General features: G+C 36.4%; 1 protein-coding gene and 1 long non-coding RNA gene across 4 annotated transcripts in view; both read left to right on the top strand.

Annotated features, from left to right (window-relative positions):
* LOC107838683 (uncharacterized) overlaps window positions 1-5,613 on the top strand; it is a 15,057-nt gene extending 9,444 nt beyond the window's left edge. The window contains exon 3 of the long non-coding RNA XR_001664769.1: window positions 5,531-5,613. This is a non-coding gene — a long non-coding RNA (uncharacterized LOC107838683). The remainder of the gene's footprint in view (window positions 1-5,530) is intronic.
* A 5,541-nt stretch (window positions 5,614-11,154) lies between these two features.
* Window positions 11,155-25,849, top strand: LOC103151908 (OX-2 membrane glycoprotein-like). 3 transcript variants are annotated; one of them, XM_007572184.2, is made up of 7 exons: window positions 11,155-11,327; window positions 24,224-24,562; window positions 24,636-24,932; window positions 25,014-25,052; window positions 25,138-25,213; window positions 25,302-25,346; window positions 25,466-25,849. In XM_007572184.2, the coding sequence occupies exons 1-7, from the start codon at window positions 11,270-11,272 to the stop codon at window positions 25,554-25,556; spliced, it is 945 nt and encodes a 314-aa protein (XP_007572246.1). In that variant the 5' UTR covers window positions 11,155-11,269; the 3' UTR covers window positions 25,557-25,849. The 3 variants fall into 3 exon arrangements, with proteins under 3 accessions (XP_007572246.1, XP_007572244.1, XP_007572247.1); XM_007572182.2 differs by lacking the exons at window positions 24,224-24,562; window positions 24,636-24,932; window positions 25,014-25,052; ... (1 more) ...; window positions 25,302-25,346; window positions 25,466-25,849 and adding exons at window positions 14,729-15,067; window positions 18,462-18,764; window positions 19,488-19,526; ... (1 more) ...; window positions 19,781-19,819; window positions 19,965-20,960 and having other exon boundaries at window positions 11,179-11,327; XM_007572185.2 differs by lacking the exon at window positions 11,155-11,327 and adding an exon at window positions 23,511-23,598.
* The last annotated feature ends 226 nt before the right edge of the window (window positions 25,850-26,075 follow it).

Here is a 26,075-nt window from a genome sequence, read left to right as displayed (position 1 = left end):
ATAATACCAGTGTGGATACAAGTTGACCCGTCTAAGTCAACTTGTAGTAGTACTGTAAACAAAAAACTTCACAGATCTTTGCAATGTTTTGCAATGTTGTCTTATTGGCAGCTTCTAAGTTTTATTTCTGGGAAATTGTTTAGTTCATTTATGCACAAAGTGAGACGTCAGCAGGAAATATAATATAAATATGAATGTAGTAACTCCAGGTTTATGAATAATGAAAATGATTTGTCCTGTGACGTCTTGTAAATTAGTCATCATGATGAGAACAAGTATGTTTTAACACGTTACAATGTAAACTAGACACTTTTGCGATCTCAAAGCGTCTCATCAGCTGCAGCCACCAGGAGACTGAAGAGCCAAAACCAACATTCAACCGCTTGTCAATTTAAAATGTCCATGGATTACTGAATGATTCAATATAAAGTCACAATATATACAGTATCCAAATGCCATGAATTTTGGAGATGACTTCTCTAAGATGAAAAATGTGGTTTGCAGTCTGTGCTTAGAGATACAAAACTAAAGATCAACTTTGTTTTTTGTTTTTATTTATTTATTATGATCATATATAATGCAAACTGTATAGTTTTTTATTTTAAGCTTTTAAAGTCATAAAGAATATCTAGAAATATGTATAGCTAAACATGACAAATAGCAGGTCTATCAGTCTAAATCTATAAGTGTAAACACATTTTAAAATCATTTTCAGATTTGTAAGTGTATGTTGACAACTACGTAAAGATCTTCCTGACCAGACTTAAGGTCTGTGTGTGTCTCCATGACAACAGCTTCCTGTTAAAGAAAAAACAATATTGAGTCACAAACTTTCTTACACTGGAGAAAGTAGCAATTGGCACAGAAACACTTATGATTTGACCTGTTGTCTACTTCAGCTGCTTTCCTTAACATGTGGACATTGCTAAGCTCTACTTGGACTTTCCCTCTGTTTTGAACATATGATTCAGATTTTTTTTTTTAAATGTGGTGCTCTTGACATATTTTAAATTCATTACTTTGTGAACTTTGTTTCAGTGGAAAAGATGTGTTTTTTGGCTTTTTCTGTGTGGAGTTTGCATGTTCTCAGTGTGAATCAGAGGATTTTCTATGGGTATATTCCTATAGTCTTTATATGTTGCCCTCTGGTATGACGTGTGTGCATGGTTGCTGATCTTTTTTGTTTGATTTTGTTTTAAAACTGCTCAGGAAAAGTTGACAATCTTCTCCATCACCCTTTGTAAAGTACATGTCACAAGCTGAATGATGTGTTTACTGGCTTTGCATCAATGAGGGAACTGGGTGTGCCCATGGTGGTCATAATTTCTGTTGACAGTGTTCTAATATCATGTTGTGAATTAGTAATACTGCGGTAGTTTTCTTGCTTCTGATGATTCAACATTTATCCAGGTCTACCAGCTGAGATCCGAACCCAGCAGATCATGTTTGAGCAGTGGGAGAAGATGCTCCTTTAAAATCCTTTTCAAAGTTTTCCAGACAATAGTGGAAAACACAAAAACACACAAAAAATGACTAAAGTTTTTTATTTTTTTTTGGATTGTTGTAACCATTAAACAATCTCCCTTTCAGTTCCACCTTATAAGTGGGGATACATTGTTGATTTTATAAAATAACTTGCAATTACATAAGTATAGGCAACAAGGAAGAAAGCAGAGAGTTATCAAGTTTTACAGCCTGCAGAATAAGGAGCAGAGGGGGAAATGTAACTTGTGTCTCTTCATTTACAAAGAACAGTTAAACATTCACTTAGTTTATTCTCTGGAGCTCCTCTTTTCACATCACAGCTTTATAAACTGTCAAACTTCACAAAGATCAAATTCATATTTGAACACATTATGAACACAATCACAAATTGAATTGATGTTTATCTTGACAGGTTAACTGATCAGTTCCTGTAATAAATGCTTTCTTTCTTGCAGCTGTGGTTTTAAGCAAAGTTCTTAATGAATTAAGATGAAACCAAACCAAACATCTGATCTTCTCCATCTTCACGGCACATTCCAAAGGAAATTTTTTCTACACTTTAGATGACTAAATGTATAATTTATTATAATAATGGAATGAAAACTTTACAGATTTCCTTGCCACCAAGTTGTTTTATTTAAAAAAAGCCAAAGTGATAGAACAGCCAACATTGATTTTCTAATATTCATCTAAATAATTGATAAGAAAATAGCTTGAGTTATTAGTTAATGTCAGTTTCTGTTTCTTCTTTGGATTACAAGAAAGAAAACAGAAGCAAAATCAATTCACTTCAATCTCGACTGATTTAAACTAGAACATTTGGTGTGCAGAACAGTGGAGGAAACAGAATATATCAATACAAACATTAAAGCAAAACTATTAGAGTTCAGAGAAATTTAGATTTTTATGTAGATAAATATTTCCGCATTATGTAAGAACGAAAGAAAACACCAGCAGAAATGTTCTTTATGGCTCTTCATATTTATATCAGTTTAGTTTAATGTGAACTACATTTAAACCAGAAAAATAAAGAAGAACAGCGAGATCAGCATAATGAACCCTGATCAACTGAGAGTAAATCTATTTGGGTTTATAAAACACTACAAAATCTCCAATGTTCTTAACCCAAACTCCAGCATGTAGCGGTTCAGTGAATCTGGTCTGGACTCTGTGGAGGAGAGTCATGGTGCCAGAGACCCTGTAGAAGGACAGAAGACCTGCTCTGTGATCCAGGAACACTCCGACTCTGGAGGAATGAGAACCTGAGGTGGAGGTCTGGATTTGATTGTGAACAAATGTAAAATAGTTATTGTTATATGATCCACAGGAACACTGTAACGCCCAAGATTTGTCATAATCATTTCCTGCTCTGCTGATGTTTTTGTATGCAACAGCTACATAAACTTGTTCTCCTCTCCACTCCACCTCCCAGTAACAACGTTCAGGCAGACTCTCTCTACTCAGAAACTGACAACATCCAGTGAATCTGCCTGAGTCACTAGAATAAGACTTATTACCAGAATAAGACTTATTACCAGAATAAGACTTATTACCAGAATAAGACTGACTTTGATTTATCCTTGTTACTCTCCTGTTCTGATCAGTTAGTACCAGCTGATTGTCTGCTGTGTATGAATCCAGAATTATTTCACATGAATATTTTAAGAATCCAGCTCTGCTCTTTGGTCCTGGTTCTGACAGTAGAACATCCACCTCAGTGAAGCTCAGTTCGATGTTTGTCCATGGGTCTTTCANTAAGAAAGAAGTGACATCAGTTGAGAAAGAACGTTATGAGAAGTTTAAAGCACAACATATAAATAATCACATCAGTAAGGACAAATGTAGTTTAACTATTCACAAAAATCCCATCTTCAGTCATGGTAATTGTAAGGAAANCCTCGGTATGAAGGTTTTCCTGCACTGAGGGCAGCTGTGGATTCTATTCTGATCCTCTTCATCCCAGTGGGCTTTAATACAGTCCATACAGTAGCTGTGTCCACAGGGAATAGTCACCGGATCCTTCAGTAGATCCAGACAGATGGAACAGGAGAAAGTTTCTCTGTCCAGCTGAATGGCCTGCTGCTCCATTTCGCTTCTCAAACACAGTGACTGTGTTAGTTTCATTTCCTGAAAACAGAAACTGCTTTCAGCTCTGATCTATGGATCATGTGTCAGTGCAGAGAGGCTGCAGCCAATCAGCTTCTGCTTTCACCAGAGGTTGAGCAGAGGGAGGGATTTGAGGCTTTGATTCTGAGGAGTGGAGGGCTTTTACTTATATTAGCAGCAGGACACGTAACATCAATGGTGGCTTCATATTTATATCAGTTTAGTTTAATGTGACTCATAATGCATATTTTCATAAACATGTAAACTTTTACATGGCTCAGCAGACAGAAATTCTGCAGCAAAACATGTTTGACAAAAGTTTATTTCTGCTTTTAGCTTTAGAAGAATCATTCATTTGAAGGTTAACGCTTCTATGTTTTATGACACGTCTCCAGCCTTGCTCACAGTTTCGCAGCTCAATCATCATCAGCCTGACAGTGGGGAAACTTAACTTTCTCTTCATCATTATTATCAGGATAACAGCACCCTCTTTTGTTGATTATGCACTGAAAACTGCCAAATGACCAAAATCCAAACCTGTAACACCGATGCTGCATTCAGGTGAAATCTGTGTAATTAAGTAGTTTTATTGAAGCAAGTTAAAGAGTGTCAAGAAAAGTCGAGCTCATCCCACTTCCCCATGCTGGAGATTTTACTTTAATAATAACAATGAATAAAGCTACCTTTAAAATTGAGAACACAGGTGACATCAAGCCCCAACAGTAGAGTCAGACTGTAATAAAATTAATCTGGTTGTGTGTGTTGTTATTGTGTCCTGCAAACTTTGCTTTAATTCTGCTTTTTTCTATTTAATTATAAAAAAATCGTAGTCAGGCAGAAAGAGAGTCATGGAACAGGAAGAGCAGGTTGCCTGAAGAAAGGGGAAGTTTCCAGCCTGAATGTGTATAAAATAGTTCAGAGTATTCCTTATTTCAAAGCATTAAAGGTTTAAAGGATAAAATCTAAAGATTTTGAGTAATTGGATTGTGACAGCTGACCCTACTGTCACACAGACCTGAATGTTTCCTTTGAAGCTGCTGCTGGAGGGTCACAGAAGAGCTCCAGCTAACTGACATCCATATATGGCTGGCAAAACCTCCTCAGCGGGCCGTTCCATTTGTTTGCCAGGGGACGGGGAAATTTGGTTTTCTTTAATTTAATTTGACCATTTCTTTAATATTTCTTCTATTTGGTAGTTTCAGTCTAATGTTTGTTTAATTTAAAGATTTGGTATTGTATTTGTTTAAGTTTTTGTATGTTTAAATTACCCCTTGTGTGTCAGCAGTGGTCTGAACAGCCACTATTTAAGTTCCCCTCATGTCTTGTTTGTTAGGTCAGTTTTGTGCTTGAGTTCTTTGTGTTACCACCTGAGTTGTAGTTTGTTATGTTGACCTCAGTTTTGGGCCCAATTCTTCATTGTTTGATTATTTTTTAACTTTTTTGTAATAAATTAAGATTATTTTTTGAATTCCATTCAGCGTCTCTCTGGCTGGTTAATGTGAGAACCCTCACATGGATAAAACCCAGAGTAAAATACTTACATTAATAATAATAACTTAGAAATAAACCAATAGCTAATATTGGTTTAACCAATGGTTGATATTGGTTTGATTATAAAAATACTTACACTTACTCTTACACTTGTGGAAGTACTTACAGATTAAAGAAGTAACTGTAACTTTGGTATCAAATAATTAGAATAAAATAACTCACATCATGATTATAATAAGAGTAACTAATAAGTAATGGTTATTATAATATTATAAATGAATGCTAAATCAGAGAAACTAAAAGGTTATAAATGTGATTTTGACATTGAACTTGAAATGGAGTAAAATGTGTAACTGTAATTAAAGGTCACTGATGTTGTGTTGGAGGTAGATGGTAGGTGAAAGGTCAGGGGAAAAGAGGAACTGATAGGATGGCAGAGGTAACCAAGGCCTTATTGCTAAACTTTAACTTTCCTAAGAAAAGGTTGGGCAAGCAACAGACATAGGTGGACTGTTGAGCAACTTGGGACATAATGTCTCCAAGAGGGTGATGGATATGAGATCATCGGTCCAAGTAGTCAGCCAATGAGACAGGCACAGCAACAAAGCTAGCCAATGCAAACACACCAAAAGGGTGGACAAACCCTTTATAAGGTGAGTGCAAAAGAGGAATCTTTGGTTGGATCCTCCTGGCAGCTTCGAGCCAAGATCGAGATGGACAAAGAACTCTGCAGATGAAGAAGAGCCGGAGCCACAGAGCCGAAGACTGTTCTGCACATGGGGACCAGCTTCTTCTTTCACTAGAGGTCAGGCAGAAGGAGGGATTTGAAGCTTTGATTCCAGGAAGAAGAGGCTATTAACATTAAAAAAGTTTAACGGTTAACTGGCTTCACAACACTTTTAAGTACAAAATAACTAAGTCCTCAAAACTAGTATCAGATAATAAAATAAAAGAATGATTGCTGCTAAAGGAACCAAATGTTTGGTTGCTCAAGGACATTTGTTGCTTGTTTCATAACCACAATATATTAACATCAGGACACCATATTCATATTCATATCAATTCAGTTTGGTGTTGCTCATAATGCATATTTTTATAAACCTGCAAACTTTCACACGACTCGGGAGACAGAGGTTCTGCAACCGAACATCTTTGACAAAGATCAGTTTCTGCTTTTAGTTTTAAAAGAATCATTTATTTGAAGGTTCAACATCTGACCAGCGTTTCTGTTTTATAACCTTGCTCATAGTTTTAAAGCTCATAATCATCATCAGCCTGACAGTAGAGAGACTTCAACCGCTTCTGTATCACTGTTACAGGACAACATCGCCCTCTTGTGTTTTTTATTGTACATGTCAGTTACCGTTTTTAATGAAAACTCCCAACTTGAAACATTTCGTAGTTATTTCCCCCAAACATCGTTGATTTCAGTTTAAATCAACTCAGTTGCATTGTGTTATTTTTCTAAAGGAAAGCAGGAAAAGGCAGCTACTGACTGAACCAAGCAAGTTATGCATATTTTTCAATAAAATACCTAGTTTAGAGTGTAAAATCCTGGACAATAGTTAAATCCCATTGTGTAGATAGCTGTTGACCCATCTGAGTTGCGGTACTGTAAACAAAAAATTACATACAACGTCTATGTAATATTTTTTTGCAACATTGTCTTAATCATCAGGTTTTATTTCTGGGAAGTTGTTTATTTCTTTTATGCACAATGTGAGACAGGAAAGATAATATTTAGTCACTCCAGGTTTATGATAAGGAAGACGATTTGTCCTGTGGTGTCTTGTAATGTAGTCAGCATAAGAACATTACAATGTAAATGAGACACTTTTGTGATCTCAAAGCCTTTTGACCTTTTGTGTACTTCAGCTGCTTTTCTTAAAGTTGTTTCAAAGTGTCTTCAGCCTGACTTTAGCTCTAGTCCAGAGGGATAAAACCTTTGCAGTCCAAATAGACATTTTCACCCTCAGCTCAGCTAAATAAAACTCCTTCAGAGCTACAAATGTTACCTAACTTTTCGAAAGAAGACGACATATAATTGGTGCTTCTGCACCCATCCCTGTACTACTTTTACTGTTCCTCTCAAATGTGTCAATCCAGTCAATCAATGTGTGTGTGTGTGTGTGTGTGTGTGTGTGTGTGTGTGTGTGTGCGTGTGTGTGTGTGTTCTCACACATGGAGTAGATGCTTTGGACAACAACTCTCATTAAGACTCTTACTTATGGAGATCCTTAAAATGTGACTCTTTTAACAAATGTTAAATGCCTTAGAGTTTAAAAAGAAAAACTGTCTTTTTAATTTGTAGATGTTGAATTTTACGTATGTACTTTTCTCTATGTATTCTCTGAGGGCACATACAGAAAATTCCAGCTAACAGTTTTTCAGTTTGGCGCCCAAATTATGTAACATATAAGAACATATTGGCGGTATTATTATGTTCACATAGATATTATATTCACAACATCTGAAAACCAGAGACAAAACAGTGAGTCCAACCCATAACCATGACAACAGGAACCCAAAATTTGAACTTGTTTCCTGATAAATAACTGCAGCCGTACGTTTTGTGGCCCAAATCAATTTAATTAGAGGCATTTGAAGATCTTACACAATATTTTCTCTTGTAAAGCAATAAATTCTATTTTATATGATGGTGAAACTGACCCTGAAGCTATCAGTGTTTTTCACTGTCCTGTTCCTCAGTCAGTATCGTACTTGTGACCACTCTGTCTCACTGCAACGGTACGATATGAGACAAATCATCTGTGAAAAAATCAAGCTCCTCTGCCTTCTCCTAGTTCTTTCTAGAAACTATGCCATGAATTATGAATAAAGTAAAAGATGTAGGAATAGATAACCTGTGGTTGCTATTCCTGTTATTCCATCATGGATCTTTGGACAGACTGAAGTCGATTTAAACTTACTGAAAAAAGGGAGACGGTTAGAAAAGAAGAAGAAGGACGCAGACCTGCAGGAGGGTGTTGGGTTCCCAGCATGTGAAAGGTCTGACCTTGAGGAGGGGGTGTCAAGAAAAGTCGAGCTCATCCCACTTCCCCATGCTGGAGATTTTACTTTAATAATAATGAATAAAGTTACCTTTAAAATTGAGAACACAGGTGACATCAAGACCCAACAGTAGAGTCAGACTGTAATAAAATTAATCTGGTTGTGTGTGTTGTTATTGTGTCCTGCAAACTTTGCTTTAATTCTGCTTTTTTTTCTATTTAATCATAAAAAATCATAGTCAGGCAGAAAGAGAGTCATGAAACAGGAACAGCAGGTTTCCTGATAAAGGGGAAGTTTCCAGCCTGCAGTGAATAAAAATAGTTCAGAGTGCTCATTTCAAGGCGTTAAAGGTTTAAAGAATAAAATCTAAAGATTTTGAGTAATTGGATAAAACTCAGAGTAAAATACTTACATTAATAATGATAGCTTATAATTAAGCCAACAATTAATATTGGGTTAAACAGTGGTTGATGTTGGTTTGATTATAAGAATATTTACACTTACCCTTATACTTATGGAAATACTTACAGGTGAAAGAAGTAACTTTAACTTTGGTATCAAATAATTAGAATAATGGATTATTCTTGGTTTCTTTTCCGAAATGTCTGTAATAACTCACATCATGATTATAATAAGAGTAACTAATAAGTAATGGTTATTATAAAATTATAAATGAATGCTAAACCAGAGAAACTAAAAGGTTATAAATGTGATTTTGACATTGAACTTGAAATGGTGTAAAATGTGTAACTGTAATTAAAGGTCACTGATGTTGTGTTGGAGGTAGATGGTAGGTGAAAAGTCAGGGGGAAAGAGGAACTGATAGGAGAGCAGAGGTGACCAAGGCCTTAGGTCATTAGAACAGACATCACGTCTCCAAAACGGTGATGGATATGAGATCATCGAACCAAGTAGTCAGCCAATGAGACAGGCACAGCAACAAAGCTAGCCAATGCAAATACACCAAAAGGGTGGACAAATCCTTTATAAGGTGGTTGCAAAAGAGGAATCTTTGGTTGGATCCTTCAGGCAGCTTTGAGCCAAGATGGAGATGGACAACCTTTCTATATAGAAAGAGAATATTCAGAGTATATACTTGTTCACATTCAAGTAGTGCATTAATAAGTATTCAAGACATAAATTCAGAATCAAGGCAAGATATTATATTGGATATAATTCACTCAATTTTCAAGATTAAAAATCATGGATCTCAGGTTAAACTAGTATGGATTCCTGCCCACATTGTGGTAGTAGGAAATGAGTTGGCTGATATTTGTGCTAAAAGTGCTGCAAAAAAAAGTGAATTAAAAAATAAAAAAAAGAAAAATGAGATAAAGAATATTATACAAATGTATATTAAGAATAAATGGCAAGAACAATGGGATAGAGGAGGCAATGCTAGGTTTTATCATAGTATCCAAAAAAAGTTGGGGAATTAAGAAAATGCAGCGGAATTAAAAAAAGAAGAAGATATTATATCCAAAATAAGATTTGGACATACAGGATTAAATAGTACTTTTAAAATAATTAATAAACATAATCCGGGTTGTTGTAATTATTGTGAAAAATTAGAAACAGTAAAACATATCTTTTTAGTATGTAATAAGAATGTTCATGAAAGAGAGGTGTTAATTAGAAATTTAGATAGGAATAAAAGTAAATTAGATAGAAGCGAATTGTTTCAGAAGTCATCCGGGGATGTAGTTTTTAACAGTATTTTTAGTTTTCTGAAAAGAAAGGCTGTCATAAGGAGATTGTAGTAAAAACAATCTGATCCATACGCCGTCAGAAAGGTGGCGGTAATGCACCTTAAAGTTCTTTACCAACCGCCATAAAAAAAGGAAGAAGAAGAAGCGCTTCAATGCAGTTCAGTTACTTCATGTGATTCAACATGACACTGCTAGGATACAGTTAAAAAACTAAAGTGATTAAATATTAAAGTATATTGTATTAGTGCAGAATAAAAATTGTAAAACAAATTAAAAATGTTAAGCGCAATTTATGTATTTTGATATTATCATTCAAATCCAAATGGTCTGAGAAAAAGGGACAAGGTATTTGACTTAAAGTACAAACTTTAAAAAAAAAACTATAATGTGGTTTATATTATCAAATGCCATCTGTGAATAGATTTTGTCATGTGGTAAAATTTATAATGTCACATTGAGCTTGTTAAAAATAATCCTTGTTCAGTTTAAAGTGATATTATGGCCGTTTGTCATGTACTAAGTTACTCAGTGATACCTGAAGTATTTTATATGAATTATTGCATGTGGAGTATGTTGTATATGGAGTATGTTTAGAAGAAGAATAAACCTTTGTGCTATGTTGAACGTGTGTGTCTCATCTTTTCTGTCACACGTCACACATTGAGAGGACAAATCACTTTACCTTCAGCCCATCCAAGGTTGCCGGGGATGTTTCTGTCTGATGTTATATTGTCACATGACATTTTTAACAATTAAGTAAAAAAAAAAAAAAAAAAACAGAAGTCACTTTATCTTTAAGTTCAGTGCTCAATTATATGTTGAACTCTTCTAATTTGTCAATCTATTGTAGCTACGATGGCAAAAGCAAAATCAAACTGAATATATTTGGACCAAGGGGGGGAAAAAAAATCTTTTTTTTACATTTTTTTTAATGAATGATTTAAAATGGATGAAATTTCTAAATGCTGTGAAACCAGTCAATAGCAGTTCTTAACATATTAAATAAGTAATTATATAAAATAATGGTTGCTAAAAATAAATAAATAAAAAGATGTTGCAACAGTTTGGATCAATGTAAAGAAATATTTGATTTGATTTCTGGATGTGAAAATATGCACAAATCCATCCAAAGAGGGAGACAGAGCCCCAAGCAAGAATATATAAAACAATCACTTTTATTTCAGAAGGAACTCAACAGTTTGCTTTCTGACGGAGAAACATTTACAGAATTAAAAGTTGATTTGTTTGGGTGTCTGGAAGTGAAGGAAAACACCAAGCTGCAGCTAAAGTAATGAATGATATTATCGTCGGTACTGACAGTAGTACCCGACGATAGTAGAGTGATAGAGTGAGTAGTAGAGTGAGTTAGACAATGAATCAAATGACTCATTGGTTAAGAGGCTCCACGTGTTATCTTTGAATCATTTCTCCGCTTTCTGCTTTCCAGCACCACGTTGCGATGCCGCATGGAGGGAATGTGTTTAATTTTCTGTCTTTTTACCTTCGGAGGATCATTTCAGAAAGGTGAGAACAAACACTGATCGTGTACACGGAGTTGATTTTTTGTTTTCTAATTTATTCCTATGATGAAAGCATGCCTACTTGTTATTCATTCATTCATTCATTAATTCAATTATTTGTTCATAAATAAATGCGTTCCGATCTGAATTAATTCATTAGGTACTCTGAAATCTGATGATTTGGACTTAACAGAACCGTTCTTAGTTTAACCACTGTAACATTTCGGTTCAGACCAAACAAAGGACAGAGCCAGCACTGCTGCTTCAGGCGGCTTCTTTTTTTTTTTTTTACTATAGTCATTAAACCGATGGGCGGGGCGAGAGGGGATTCATGTTTAACCTACAATTCAATTAATTTCTTAAATAAATGTACTTCTAATAGTTTTACTGCTGCAGACTTTTTACCTGGTGAATAATATTTTAAGTAACTTAACTTGAGTTTCTGGCTTCAATTCTCATCTGCTGAGCCTGTTGTTCACAGATGGCCAGTAAATCTATAAAATACATCTTCAGGCTGGATGTTGGGCGAAATATTACAGTAACTAACTGTGGGTCTTGGTTTCAAATGTTTAATATTTATAACAAAACAAAAACTTTGATTAGGAAATTTGAATTGTTTTTTTCCTCTCTGACTTATCTGTCTTCAAGGGATGCCAAATGTGCTTTAGTACATGAACTTGCCTTTTGCTTGAATTACTACTTTACGGAAGAGGATTAGGGGCACTGGAAGAAAAATATAAAACAGTTCTGACTTTAATCTCAGAAGTCTGACTTTAATCTCAAAAATAATTCTCACTTTAATCTCAAAATTCTGAGATTAAAGTCAGACTACCAATACAAAACTGACACAAACAGTGATATATGACTTTATTAACCCATGAAAATTTCTCGGAGTCCAAAAAGTTTGGATGTCTTCTTTTTTCTTCCCTTCTTACTGAAAGTTTGTTTACATCTTAAAAGGGATAGAAAGAGCTTGTTTGATGTGTTTTGCATTTTGCACATAGGTTTGTGATGCATTTCTATCCTCAAAAAAAATATATAAAACTTCAGATCTCACAAACTAACGAGACATACATGGAAAAACCTTACGAAAACCTTATATTAGAGTAGGAAGTACACTGCCCTGGCCACCGTAAGAAAGACTCAGTATTAAATTATGCCGCATTAACTGACCAGTACATTATTGTGAGATAATGCAAAAGAAACAACCAAAAATTCCCCATGTCCTCGTTGGGGCTCTGTAAAAGTGAAATATGGTTCAAGTCCTAACTGGTTCTTCTAAAATGAAAACAAATGTGAAGGTTCAAATAGTGTGAGTAGAAAAGGTAAAGACATAATGATGCTTTTCACAGACAAAAGCCAGGTTAAGATGTTGAAGAAAACAGTGTTTTAATCACATTTACTGCAGTGGAACACACAATGATTTAATGACAGGGAATGCCACAGGTAAACAGCTTCTAGCTAAAGAGTAACTGGTGAGGCATGTTTATATTTAACTGACAAGGTGGGGAAGTGTGAAATGAAGGTTCGTTAACCGTCAATCAGACTGGAGGAACTGGGAGGTCCACACAAACGGAACAATCCATCCTGAAAGACGTGTTTTAATCACAATAGAGGTCTCAACGGCTCCTAACCCGGATGAACTGAAAACAAAGACATGCATTTACCTGGAAAACAAAAAGCTGCACTTTGACTTCAGTCATGCAAAATAAAAGACTCGGACTTTACTTAGACTCTGGTTTTAGGACTCAGATCTTGAGAACATTTATCTCATAATGTTTAATGCAGTAAGACTCAGAAGAGAACATGCTTTCATTTTTAATATGGTTCACTTATAAATGATGATGCTGCTGCCTTAAGGTTTGGACAGTCAGCAGAATTGTAAAACAGGGTTGCTTCATAAGGAACAGAAAGAAAGACGGACATTGCTCAACGTCAAGTTTAACTGTGAGGAAACAAAATACATTGTTGTGTTGCAATATCTTGATGTGGCAACACAAGGTTATTGTGTAGTAACAATAACCTCGTGGTTATACTGGCCAACAGGAAGATCAGCTCACCAGCACTTTCTATATAAGAACAATAGTCATATTTCTGTGCTATAAAACTGCATGGACGTTATAAAAAGTACATTTCATTTTATGTTGCTAAGATCAACTTGGGAGGTGAAATTACAACCACGCAGGAGACTCCAGACAGTTTCTAACTCAAAACAATTTGAGTTACACTACTGCAATTTCAGGTCTTATACAGGAGAAACTCTACTTACTAATGTTAGTTATGATGACCACTGTAAACCAACCAACCAAGTGACCTTCTTAGCATGACCATGTTCAGGCATAAAGAAAACAGGTGAAAGAGTCTCCTTTTGTTCTCCACCCCTGTTGGGAGTTATTTGGGTGCCAGGTGACCTCAGTGCTGCAGGACAGGCTTCATCCTGCTAACCGACACTGATAACATCTAGCAGCTGTCTTTACTGTTAGAGCCTGCCTCTCTTCAGTGTTTACACAATACTGTTAACTAAAGCCAAAAATACCTGAATGTGAAGATTGAAGGGCAGATGGCTCTGATGGCAAAATGTGTTCCAGCCCAGTACCACACTGGAGTAATGGCTTCAGTGGGTAAAGGTTAATCAACTACCTTAACCTAATGAGTTGTTGCCTAAACACAATAACAGTCATTCTCATAAAAAAGAACACATTCTTTTAGCTCTATAATTTTAAATATAAGTATGTAACATTGTATGGTCTGAAGCATTATTAAGAACAAAATAGATTTAAATCAAATGTTGTCTAGAAAAGCACAACAGATTTCTTGCTGTAATGTGTAGTTAAACAAAAGAGCAAAAATATATTTTACAGCTTCTAGAACCACATTAAGCTGCAGTAACTCAGTTCTGACTTGTCTGTTAAATAATAGGGGAGGAATGTTGGTTTTAATAACAAGGTTTCAGTCCATTGATATTCCCAGACTTGTTCAGACAGAGCTCTCTTTTAGCTTCGTTTCCTTCCTTGGTTTAATAAATGACAGTGGAGAAATATGGTCTGATTTTGTACATTAGAGAATCTGATAGAGACCAGATCATTTTATTGTCCTTATAACCAGGATATGTAAATAGATTATTACAAATCTATTTGATGGCAGCCTGTTCAATGAAATCCCATCATTTTGAGAAGCTAAGAGCTCATTGAGGCTTTTCACATCTTAAAGTTTTACTTGGGGCTGCCAGAGAAAAAAAGAAGTGAACTAAATATGGTTAATATAAAATTGCGACAAACATGGTTGTTTCTCAACCCTTGTGACTCAATCCTAAGAACACAAAGAGTAAATGAAAGCACTCTTATGGAATGATACATAATATAAATAAAGATATACTGATCCATTTTCTTTGATTATCTCCTGCAGGACTAGCAGCTGTGATCCAAACCCAGCAGATGGTGTCAGCAGCAGTAGGAGAAGATGCTCCTCTCAGCTGTCAGCTGCTGGAAACTAAAGACGTCCAGCAGGTCACCTGGCAGAAGGTCCTGGAGAAAACAGAGAGGAATATTGGTTCCTACAGCGAGTATTATGGTGAAACAGTGAATGATGGATTTAAAGATAAAGTTCAGTTTACAGAAGCTGGACTGCAGAAGAACTCTATAGTTATCAGGAACGTTACAGATCAGGATGCAGGATGTTATCTCTGTCTGTTCAACACTTATCCTGATGGAGCTCTGACAGGACGAACATGTCTGACAGTTTATGGTGAGAACCTGAAACTATACATTTCAAAAATACTTTATTCATCCCAAAGGGAAATTGAATGTTGTCACACATATTATTCAGGTTTCTATAAAAAGATGCTCATGATTGAGCAGAAAGGGTCTCATGTGACAGTCAGCAGTTCAATCTGGAAAGACTCAGACGAAGAAAAAGGAACAATTAAAAGATTTAATGACGGCAATGAATAACAGTTCTTTGGCGCTCGGGCCCCGGCAGCTGATCTGAGCTGAGATTTGATGTGAACTCGATGAAGATCCCGATAACCGATTAGGGATGCTCTCCCCCCGGGGCCCGACACTGGTGGTGGAGGTCTGGAAAGGGTGCCATCCTGGAGAGCCGAAGGATGTGGGTGGAGAAGGGGAGGTGGTGGGTTGAACGCAGTTGGGAAGCGGCCGACGGCTTGGGTGTGGATCCTTTTATGCTGAGCTTGATTGATGATTGGACACGCCAGGTGAGGTCCAACGCTGAGGTCGGAGATGAGCATGACGCCGATGGACGAACGGAGGGGATGGAGTCTTCCAGGTTGAATTTTCACTATTAGCTCCATTTCTAGAAAACCCTCTGACAGAAGACACCATTTCTTCTTGTGAAGAGGATGTTCAGGATTGTTCATAATTAACTTGATTTAGTGACAAATCCTTCTTTGTATCATCATCCTCAGAGTTTCCACAGTCGTCCCCAGAACAGAACCAGCCTTCTTTATCAGGCGCTTGAGTCTGATGTTGTTTCCACAACACATGACAGCAGAAGATGATGCTCTCCTCAACAAAGTACAGTCTCTGCAAACACTGAAGGACCTTAGTTTCCTTAAGAAGTGAAGTCTACTCTGTCCCTTCTTGTAGCTTTACTGTTCTAACTCTAGTCGGTTTGTTGTCCAGATGAATACCGAGGTATTTATAATCCTGGACTTTATATAGTACGCTGCCCCACTCATTGTTTGACTAACAGTGTTGGTGTTGCGATATTGCGCCCAACTGCTTTCTGGGTAACACACACCACCCTGCCACCGCAGCACGCCCTCCCTCCCCCTGCTTTACATATATAGGGACTGGTCCCTTATTTTAATTTCTGAAAGGTTGCAACCCTACCCTTGATGGAAATGGGGTTTGATCTAACTCTGTTCCTAAAAATCTAAATCTAAAATCAACTTTTTTTTGTTCATATTCAAGATGAGATGATTGTTCCCACACCATGACACAAAGCGGTCCTTCAGCTCTCTGCACTCACCTTCTGGACCATCTCTGACACAAGTAACGGCTGCAAAGTCATTTGAATATTTCTGTAGATAACGGGAGTCTGTTTCGCAGTGGAAGTCAAAGTCTACAGAGTGAAAAGGAAGGGTAAGAGTGCAGAGCCCTGAGGTGCTCCTGTGTTGCTTAGCACCTGTTCTGTTCAGGACTCTTGGACTGTTCTGGTTCAGTCCTCCAGCTGCCTCTTTATACTTTTTATAGATACAGAGAAGTGGAACAGGGAGGCAAAGAGATCAGCTGCATCTCCTGATTTGGTTAAAAGCAGAAGAATCCGTGACTGAGGTAGAAAATAAAACATCTGAGGCTTCACAGGAAGGATCTCAAATGAAAGGAGGGTAGGATGTCTGTTTGGCTGGGGGCAGGAGAGGATGATGATGATGATGATGATGATCATGATGATGATGATGATCATGATCATGATGATGATGATGATGATCATGATGATGATGATGATGGTGATGATGAGTTCAGCTCATTTGCTCTATCCAGATTTCTATCTGTCAAATCATCCATTGTGTTGAAAACCTGTGATCTTCTTCATGCCTTACCTCACATCTTTAATATTTTTTGATTTGTCAAGAGAAGGTCTTGCTTTGGAGACGTGTCCATCTTTGACATTTACATAGAAGAAATCCAACGTCTTGTTTTCTCTGGTAGGGCAGCTGTCAAACTGTTGAAATGTAACTGCAGCAGATATTGGGCGTGGCTGAAATCCACAAATGTTGCCACAAATGCATTGGGGTGTAATGTCTTCAGCTTAACAACTGAACTGATGAAATTATGCATCGTCAGTAGCAGCTGAGGGTGGAATGTGAGCAGTTGTCAAAGTAACACTTTCTGTTGGTAAATAATATGGACAGTTCCAGAAACGACACTTCACAGGAACATGGACGACACCATCTGTTGTTCATGAGCACCGCTAATCCACATATGCTTTTGNAATATTTTTGTAGATAACGGGAGTCTGTTTCGCAGTGGAAGTCAAAGTCTACAGAGTGAAAAGGAAGGGTAAGAGTGCGGTACCCTGTGGTGCTCCTGTGTTGCTTAGCACCTGTTCTGTTCAGGACTCTTGGACTGTTCTGGTTCAGTCCTCCAGCTGCCTCTTTATACTTTTTATAGATACAGAGAAGTGGAACAGGGAGGCAAAGAGAGCAGCTGCATCTCCTGATTTGGTTAAAAGCAGAAGAATCCGTGACTGAGGTAGAAAATAAAACATCTGAGGCTTGACAGGAAGGATCTCAAATGAAAGGAGGGTAGGATGTCTGTTTGGCTGGGGGCAGGAGAGGATGATGATGATGATGATGATCATGATGATGATGATGATGATCATGATGATGATGATGATGATGATCATGATGATGATGATGATGATCATGATGATGATGATGATGGTGATGATGAGTTCAGCTCATTTGCTCTATCCAGATTTCTATCTGTCAAATCATCCATTGTGTTGAAAACCTGTGATCTTCTTCATGCCTTACCTCACATCTTTAATATTTTTTGATTTGTCAAGAGAAGGTCTTGCTTTGGAGATGTGTCCATCTTTGACATTTACATAGAAGAAATCCAACGTCTTGTTTTTTCTGGCAGGGCAGCTGTCAAACTGTTGAAATGTAACTGCAGCAGATATTGGGCGTGGCTGAAATCCACAAATGTTGCCACAAATGCATTGGGGTGTAATGTCTTCAGCTTAGCAACAACTGAACTGATGAAATTATGCATCGTCAGTAGCAGCTGAGGGTGGAATGTGAGCAGTTGTCAAAGTAACACTTTCTGTTGGTAAATAATATGGACAGTTCCAGAAACGACACTTCACAGCAACATGGACGACACCATCTGTTGTTCATGAGCACCGCTAATCCACATATGCTTTTGCAGCTCTTCTTTAGAAGTTACTCATGTTGTAAACCGTCTTCTTATTATGGTTGCGCATCATGACAAATGCCCAAAAATAAATCAGTAGCAAGCTGCAAAGCAGTCAAAACCAAAAGGAGCCGTTTTAAAAAAAAAATGGTATGAAATTCACAGCTAATCCAGCATGCTACCACCTAGCATGCACCAAGAGCATTACAGGGTTCATTTCAATAACTTGATGTCAACCATCATGTCTGTTCTCCCCACAGAGCTGCATGGACCCTTCATTACTATCAGCAGATCAAACTCTCCTCCAGGGTCAGTTGTGACCTGTTCAGCCACAGGTCAACCTGTTCCCATGGTAACACTGACTGTTTCCGATCAGAACCTCAGCTTTTCCCACTGCAACACCAGCAGAGAGACCAACACCAACAGTACCGTCACCGTCACCACCACAGCTCTGCTCTCAGCTCTCAGCAGCACACAGGTTGGATGTTTAGTATCTGTGGACTCTGCTGCTCCCAGAGAGCTGCTGGTCACCGTTCCTGATTTCAAAGATTCATCTGATGAAGGTGAGGAACTCTAACGCACAGGGCCTCACAGATATATTCTCATCCATCAATCTTTTCAATTTTGTCACAGTTCAACCAAACACTTTTGGGAAAGTGATTATGAAGAGACCCTATTTCAAACAATAAAATTAAAAATATGAAACGTCTGGCACACATTTGTTTTAAGTTGTTTCAATATTTGATAAAATTCCCTCCAGTTTGCATTTTTATGTTACTAATGTCTCTATGAACATTCCATGTTTAGAGGCCAGAATATTTGTATATTTTTTTAATTTATCAAATTGCTCCATCTCAATCAGATTGGACGAAGAGCGTCAAGTGTGCAGAAAATCAAATTAACAATCTACTTAATTTTTGATCTGCTTCACACCAAAAAGCCATTCAGTTTTGATGTGAATTTAGGCAATAGATTAATCGACTTCACTTCTCAGATTTCTGTTGAAACTGAAATGTATGTATCATTCTCCCTCATCTTCATATCTGCATATCATTGTGCTGGTCTCATAAAATCTCTTTAAAATGCATGAAAGTTTAGATTTGTAATGCAACAAAATGTGGAAAACAATAGGAGCAAAGTGGTGTGTGTGTGTGTGTGTGTGTGTGTGTGTGTGCGTGTGTGCGTGTGTGTGTATGGGGGACCTCCATGGTTGTGATTACTTTTGGGCACTGTGTATAAACTGCAGACCACTTTGTGATCGTAAATGTTTGAATCTCTTTTACCAGGTTTGAATAAACAATTGGAATCAGATTTCAGAGGTTTCAGTAAGTTTATGTTCAGATTTTCACATGTTGATTTTTAACTTTGTTCTGTTGTTGAAACACATTTCATCTTCTTCCTAAAGGATGGCCAATGACTGTTGTATTCCTGATTGTTGGGGTCCTGATCTGTATTTGTGTTTTACGAGTCAGAATATCTCAGAACAGGTACCTCAATTAAACAGTGTTTTTGTTGTTGAGTTTCACATCATTAATGTTTCAGATTTGATTTGAGTTACTGACTCTAAAATCATTCCCAGGAATAGGAAACGTTCAGAGAACGCCACAGACAATCAAAAGTAAGGATTTTATTCATTCATTCCTCAGCTACACAGATGGAGATTTATCTCATCTTTTACATTCCCTTCTAATGTGTTAACTTTATATTTCCTAACATTACAAGGCAGATTCATTTCTTACTAACATGTTCATTTTGTTTTTAAGTTTGGACGACTCACCAGTGTCGAACAAAGATGTCAGACTACGAACATCTGAGAGGCAGAGACAAAACAGCGAGGATGAAAAAAGAGTAGAGAATTAAAACTGTACATGTGTTAAATAAACAAAACCCAGAATATCATTGCTGTTCAGGTTATGTCTCATAAATCCCAAAATATTTTAACATAAGGACAAGGTGCAGCGAGCAATTAATGTCCAAAATATTGAATACAGACCAGCTCTAACACCTGTAATCCATCACCATGACTACAGAAGCACCTAATTTGAATGTTTAAAAGGAGTGTTGGAGTATTATATATTTTCCAAGCACATAGTGTGACCATTTTAATTGTTAACTTCAGTTATTACAAAAATACCATTCATGTCAGAAATAACTTGAATGAAATCAATGGTCGCTACATGAGATTCTAGTATTTCTCAAACACACATGAATGAGTCAAGGATTGTTGTTGATGCCAACAGTAACTCATCAATATCTGATCAAACTGATAAGGCAGCTAAACCTGAAGTTAATTGGACCAAAACCCAAATCAAAACCCGTTACTGAGATCAGGTACTCCAACAGTGTTTGCAGTTGCTAGTCTGATTTAGATTTTAGTAGTTTTTATTATTACTATTATTATTATTTAATTGTGCTTTGTTTGGTTTTTATAATTTTTTACTGTGTTTTTATACCTGTTTTTAACAAAAAATATATTCATTTTACACCTCACAAGAAAATCTCCATGGCAAACTATTGCAGTTATTACTAATTACTAGTTGCAATAAGTTTACAAAAATATTTTTGAAAAACTTAAGTAAAAAAAAATAGAATAAAATCATCAAGAAGCATTTAAATTGGTGCATTTTTAGGTTTCTTAATGTATTTCACACTAAACTTGAAACCAGGATGTTTGTTTTTATTTTATCGTGTAAATATTGATGTTAAGGTGTGTTTTCTATTCTCCTGTAAGATCATTAAAATGACGGTTTGATTTGGCATCAGGGTGTGTGTTATTGTCTTTATTTGCTCTTACCTTTGTGGTTCTGTATCTCTTATGTTGTCGCTGAAGTTCATTATAATTTGCTACCATCCCAAGCCACTGACAGAGAATTAACGCAAATTGTCAAAAATTGTCTTTAACCAAGATTGAGACAAAGTGCTTTCTGTCTAGACTAGCAGCTAAACATTAATGTTTTATATCATTCATTCAAAAAAGATGTTATATTGTGCCTCAGTTTTTGAAGAAATGTACACAAAAAGTAGGGTGGCATTATTTTTCTACTTTGTCAAGGTATTAATATCATGAACAATAATGTGCTTCATAATAATAATAAAAAAACACGTACAGATCTGTACATTATTCAAAAGATTACCCAACATTACATCTACAGGTAACCAAACTCAACCATCAACAATAAATGCATCTCACTTAGATTGTGTCCTACATCCACCCTCCCCAGTGTTTTTACTGCTAATTTAAAAACCTTAATAGTGCTTAAACTATTACGCTCTTGGCAGAAAATACAGGTAATGGGAGAAAAACTAGGCAGCAGAGAACACAAGGTGTTTAAGGTCAAAGGTTTTAATCATTTTTTTATTTTTATTAATCTACTATAAACATCGCCTTTTCTCGTCGTCCATTGCCTTATTGTCGTAAGGTGGAAATCGTGTAGTGTGATCTGGGCTTGGAACTTAATATTAGGACTTTATTTATTTATTCTTTTCTTTCTGTTTTTTTTTTTTATTAATTTTGAAAATTGGCACTTTGGTCATATGACAAAACATAAGCGTTATGACCGGAAGTGAAAGTTTAAAAGCACGTCCGTTTTTGGCGGTAAAAATCAAACAACGCATTTAAGCGTAAGTTGTTTACGCACAAGATGCTGTTTTCTCATATTTTAAATCAGAATTAAATTCTAATTTATTTTCGTTTCGTGCAGGCACCACTTTTTCAGCGTCACGTCGTATTGACAATACGACTTGGGACATTCATATTCAAAAAGTAGTGGATAAGTGTAACAGAGTTTTAAATGTTATGAGGTGTTTGGTGGGGTGCTGAGAGGAAAACGTTGAAAACTACGGGTTAAATAAGGTTTGTATTAGATTATGGCAGCATAACCTTTGGATCGGCATCAGAAATAGTTCTTAAAAAATTAGATATTATTCAGTATCAAGCCTTGAGGTTGTGTACAGGAGCTGTCGGAACAACTCCAATTTCAGCTTTATTAGTTGAAATGGGGGGAAATACCTTATTGGTGTTATTTAAAGGGTCATTATGAAAACCGTCCATGTCAAGAAATTTTAAAACGTAGTTGGGAAAAGGGGGACAAGACTTTCAAATCCTTTGGTTGGGAGATAGAAAGCGATGTGAAAGATTTTGATTTATCGTCTATAAATATGAGTCAAACAGTTCCTCTTTCACTGGTCCATCCATCTCTATTTCATGATATTGTTGTGGACTTATCATTGTTGGAGAAGAGGAAAAAAGGAAATTTTTCAGAATCATACTCAGTGCAATCATATATAGATAATAAATATTTTGGTTTTGTTCAAGTGTTTACAGATGCTTCTAAGAGCTCAGGAGCAACAATGGGGTGTCGTTTATCGTCCCAGAATTTTGTATTAAAAAATGTAAGAGGATTACTGATGGGGTCTCAGTGTTTACAGGGGACATGAAGGGAATCATTTTGACTTTAGGTTGGATTGAAGAGGTTCGTCCTTTGAGAAGTTTAATTAGTTCTGATTCAAGTTCATCATTATACTCAATTAAAAATAATCAATCTAATAGTAGACCTGACCTTTTATTGGAGATTCAGTTATTACTTTATAGAATTCAGGCCATGGGTTTAATAGTCATATTTGCAGGGGTTCCATCTCATGTAGGAATAAAAGGAAATGAGTTGGCAGATAAATATGCAAAACAAGCTTAAAAAAACAGTTATATTGAGATACTAATTCCATTTAGTAAAGAGGAAATAAAATCTATTATTAAACAAAAGGCTAAGGAAGGATGGCAGAAGCAGCGAGAAGAAGAGAGAACTGGTAGATGCTTTATAGGATTCAAAGGAAAGTTGGTGCAATGAGGGGAACAGGAAGAAGTAGAAAAGAAGAAAACATTACATCCAGGTTAGGTTTTGGTCATACAGGTTTAAACAGTACACTCTTTAAATTGTGGAAACATCCAACAGGTATTTGTGTTTTTTGTTTTCAAGAAGAGACAGTAAAACATGTTTTGTTGTTATTAAGTCCTAAGTACTCTGATGAAAGAAGGAAGTTAGAATGTAGACTTCTAAAAAAAATAAGTTACACTTAAAAATACAAGATGTTTTGGGGAATTCTTCTACTTCTGAATATTTACGTTATTTAATAAACTATCTTAAGAAAACTAAACTGATAGAAAGGTTATAAGATGTTTTTTTGGGTGTGGGGGGGGAGATTATATAAATTGCAGTCTGATCCACTCTCCATTCCAGTAGGTGGCGGTAATGCACACATTTAAATTGCTTGCCAACCGCCATTTAAACAAGAAGAAGAAGAAGCGGAAGAAGACAATTTATATTTGAATTTCTGGCGCACATATGGAGCACATACCTGCTGTACCGATTTTATTTTTCCTGTTGGTAATCTTTAGTAAAGGTACGATTAGAACATTTGTCTTTCGCAGCTTTATGCTAAAATGTAGCAGCTGGGGACAGTTTTGTTATTAAAAACGTTTTTAACTTTTGTATTTCGATCATGTTTCAAATTGAAAGTAAACAGCAGACAAATCTTTGTGGAAGTAGACCGTCTCGTTTATTTATTATAGCATGTAAAGGTTTTCATGTTCCGCATTTTGTCCTGTTTCAAACACAAACTGAAGCATATTTAATGCAAAAGATTTTTTATACATCTAAATCTGAAAAGTGTGGCATGCATTTCTGTTGAAGCTGCTTTACTTTATTATCCCTACAATACAATAAAGTGCAACCTATTGCATTACAAATACAAGTGAAATATGTGATGTCAACTGGTTTTTAGCAGCTAGTTAGAACTTGCCCTTTAATGACTTGTGCAAATAATTATTTTTTGCCCACTTTTACTATTAAAATATTAAAAGTGGGCATGGTCCAAATGTTGCATATCTTCAACATCCAACTTTATTAAACTATATTGAAGTTTGTGGCTGTGACATGACAAAGTGAAACACCTAGTATATGAAATGTTTTACAAGGTACTTTTGTCATAAAATCTAGATACAGGTCATCTGATCTCCTTCATACAGGTCTAGCAGCTGTGATCCAAACCCAGCAGACGGTGTCAGCAGCAGTAGGAGAAGATGCTCCTCTCAGCTGTCAGCTGCTGGAAACTAAAGACGTCCAGCAGGTCACCTGGCAGAAGGTCTTGGAGAGAACAGAGAGGAATATTGGTTCCTACAGCGAGTATTATGGTGAAACAGTGAATGATGGATTTAAAGATAAAGTTCAGTTTACAGAAGCTAAACTGCAGAAGAACTCTATAGTTATCAGGAACGTTACAGAGCAGGATGAAGGATGTTATCTCTGTCTGTTCAACACATATCCTGATGGAGCTCTGACAGGAAGAACCTGCCTGAAGGTTTATGGTGAGAACCTGAAGGTATCATAGTGTTAACTTCTATAACTAGATGTTGATGCTGACCTCTGTTCTCCACACAGAGCTGCATGGACCCTTCATTAACATCAGAAACTCTCCTCCAGAGTCGGTTGTGACCTGTTCAGCCACAGGTCAACCTGCTCCCATAGTAACACTGACCGTTCTCCATCAGAACCTCAGCTTCTCCCACTACAACACCAGCAGAGAGACCAACACCAACGGTACCGTCACCGTCACCACTACAGCTTTGCTCTCAGCTCTAAGCACCTCACAGGTTGGATGTTCAGTATCAGTTCACTCTGCTGCTCTCAGAGAGCGAATGGTCACCGTTCCTGGACTCGCAGAGACATCTGATGAAAGTGAGGAACTCTTTGGAAGATTCTCATTGAATTATTATTTAGTGAATGGTATATTTTACATGTTTCAATCTCATTTGTCAGGGTTGGATAAACAATCCCCATCGTATTACCACGCCCCCCGTAAGTGCATGATGAGACTCTCACATATGGAGTTTTCAGTTATTTCTGTTGAAATGTATTTCATATCTCTTTTTTTGCTCTAAAGAATGGGCTTTGATTGCTGCATTAATGGCAGTCATGATTTGTTTAGCTATCCTGTTCGGAATAAGATTTCAGAGAAGGTACGTCGATCAAACAGTGTTTTTGTTGCTCAGTTGTTTATTCCTCACTTAAGACTCAAAAACTTTTCTTTGCCGACTGTTAAATCAGCCACAGGAATAAGAAGCCTTCAGAGGACACCACAGAAAATCAGAAGTAAGTATTTTATTGATCTATTCCTCCCTTACATTTCCTTCTCATATGATATAAAGGACACCAATTTTCAATGTCCAAGACCATTATTGTCTTACTAACATTTTGTGATTAATTTTAAGGATGGACATCTCACCAGCGTCAAGCAAAAACTGCAGACAACGAACACCAGAAAAACAAAAACTAAACAGTGGGTTCTACTCATCGCCATGACAACAGAAACACCAGATTTTAACCTTTTTCATTTGGTTAACAAAATTAACCCATCAATATCTGATCAGACTGATAAGGCAGCTAATCCTGAAGTTAATTGGATAAAAGGCGGTAACCAAGTTTTTGAACAATCAGTATTTATGATTGAAAGTGTAAAACATATTTTCTGATTTTGTATTGTTTTCAGTGTTGCCTTGTTTGGTTTTTACACAAACTTTGATAAAAGATGGTGACAAAGCATTTCTTTTAATCATTCCATCAGACAAATAAAAAAGCCTCTTGCACATTTTCAAGTATTGCCTGATTGTTTTCCTGCTTTTTTGTGTTTTTAAATAATGGGGCTCCCATTTGTTTTACAAGTGTTTTTTTTTTTTTTTTTACTTTATTTTATTTAATTTTTTTTTACAAAGCTAAATATTACTTTTTTAAATACCTTCACTTGGTGATTAATAGATAAGAATGTATTTTTATTTTTTTACCACACTACATTTACTACAATGTTTGCATCTAAGTAATGAA

Source organism: Poecilia formosa, unplaced genomic scaffold (assembly GCF_000485575.1).
Source record: "Poecilia formosa unplaced genomic scaffold, Poecilia_formosa-5.1.2 Scaffold297, whole genome shotgun sequence".
In the NCBI taxonomy this organism is placed as follows: domain Eukaryota; kingdom Metazoa; phylum Chordata; class Actinopteri; order Cyprinodontiformes; family Poeciliidae; genus Poecilia; species Poecilia formosa.
Note: the sequence above shows the minus strand (reverse complement) of the source record. Positions and strands in the feature narration are given on the sequence as shown.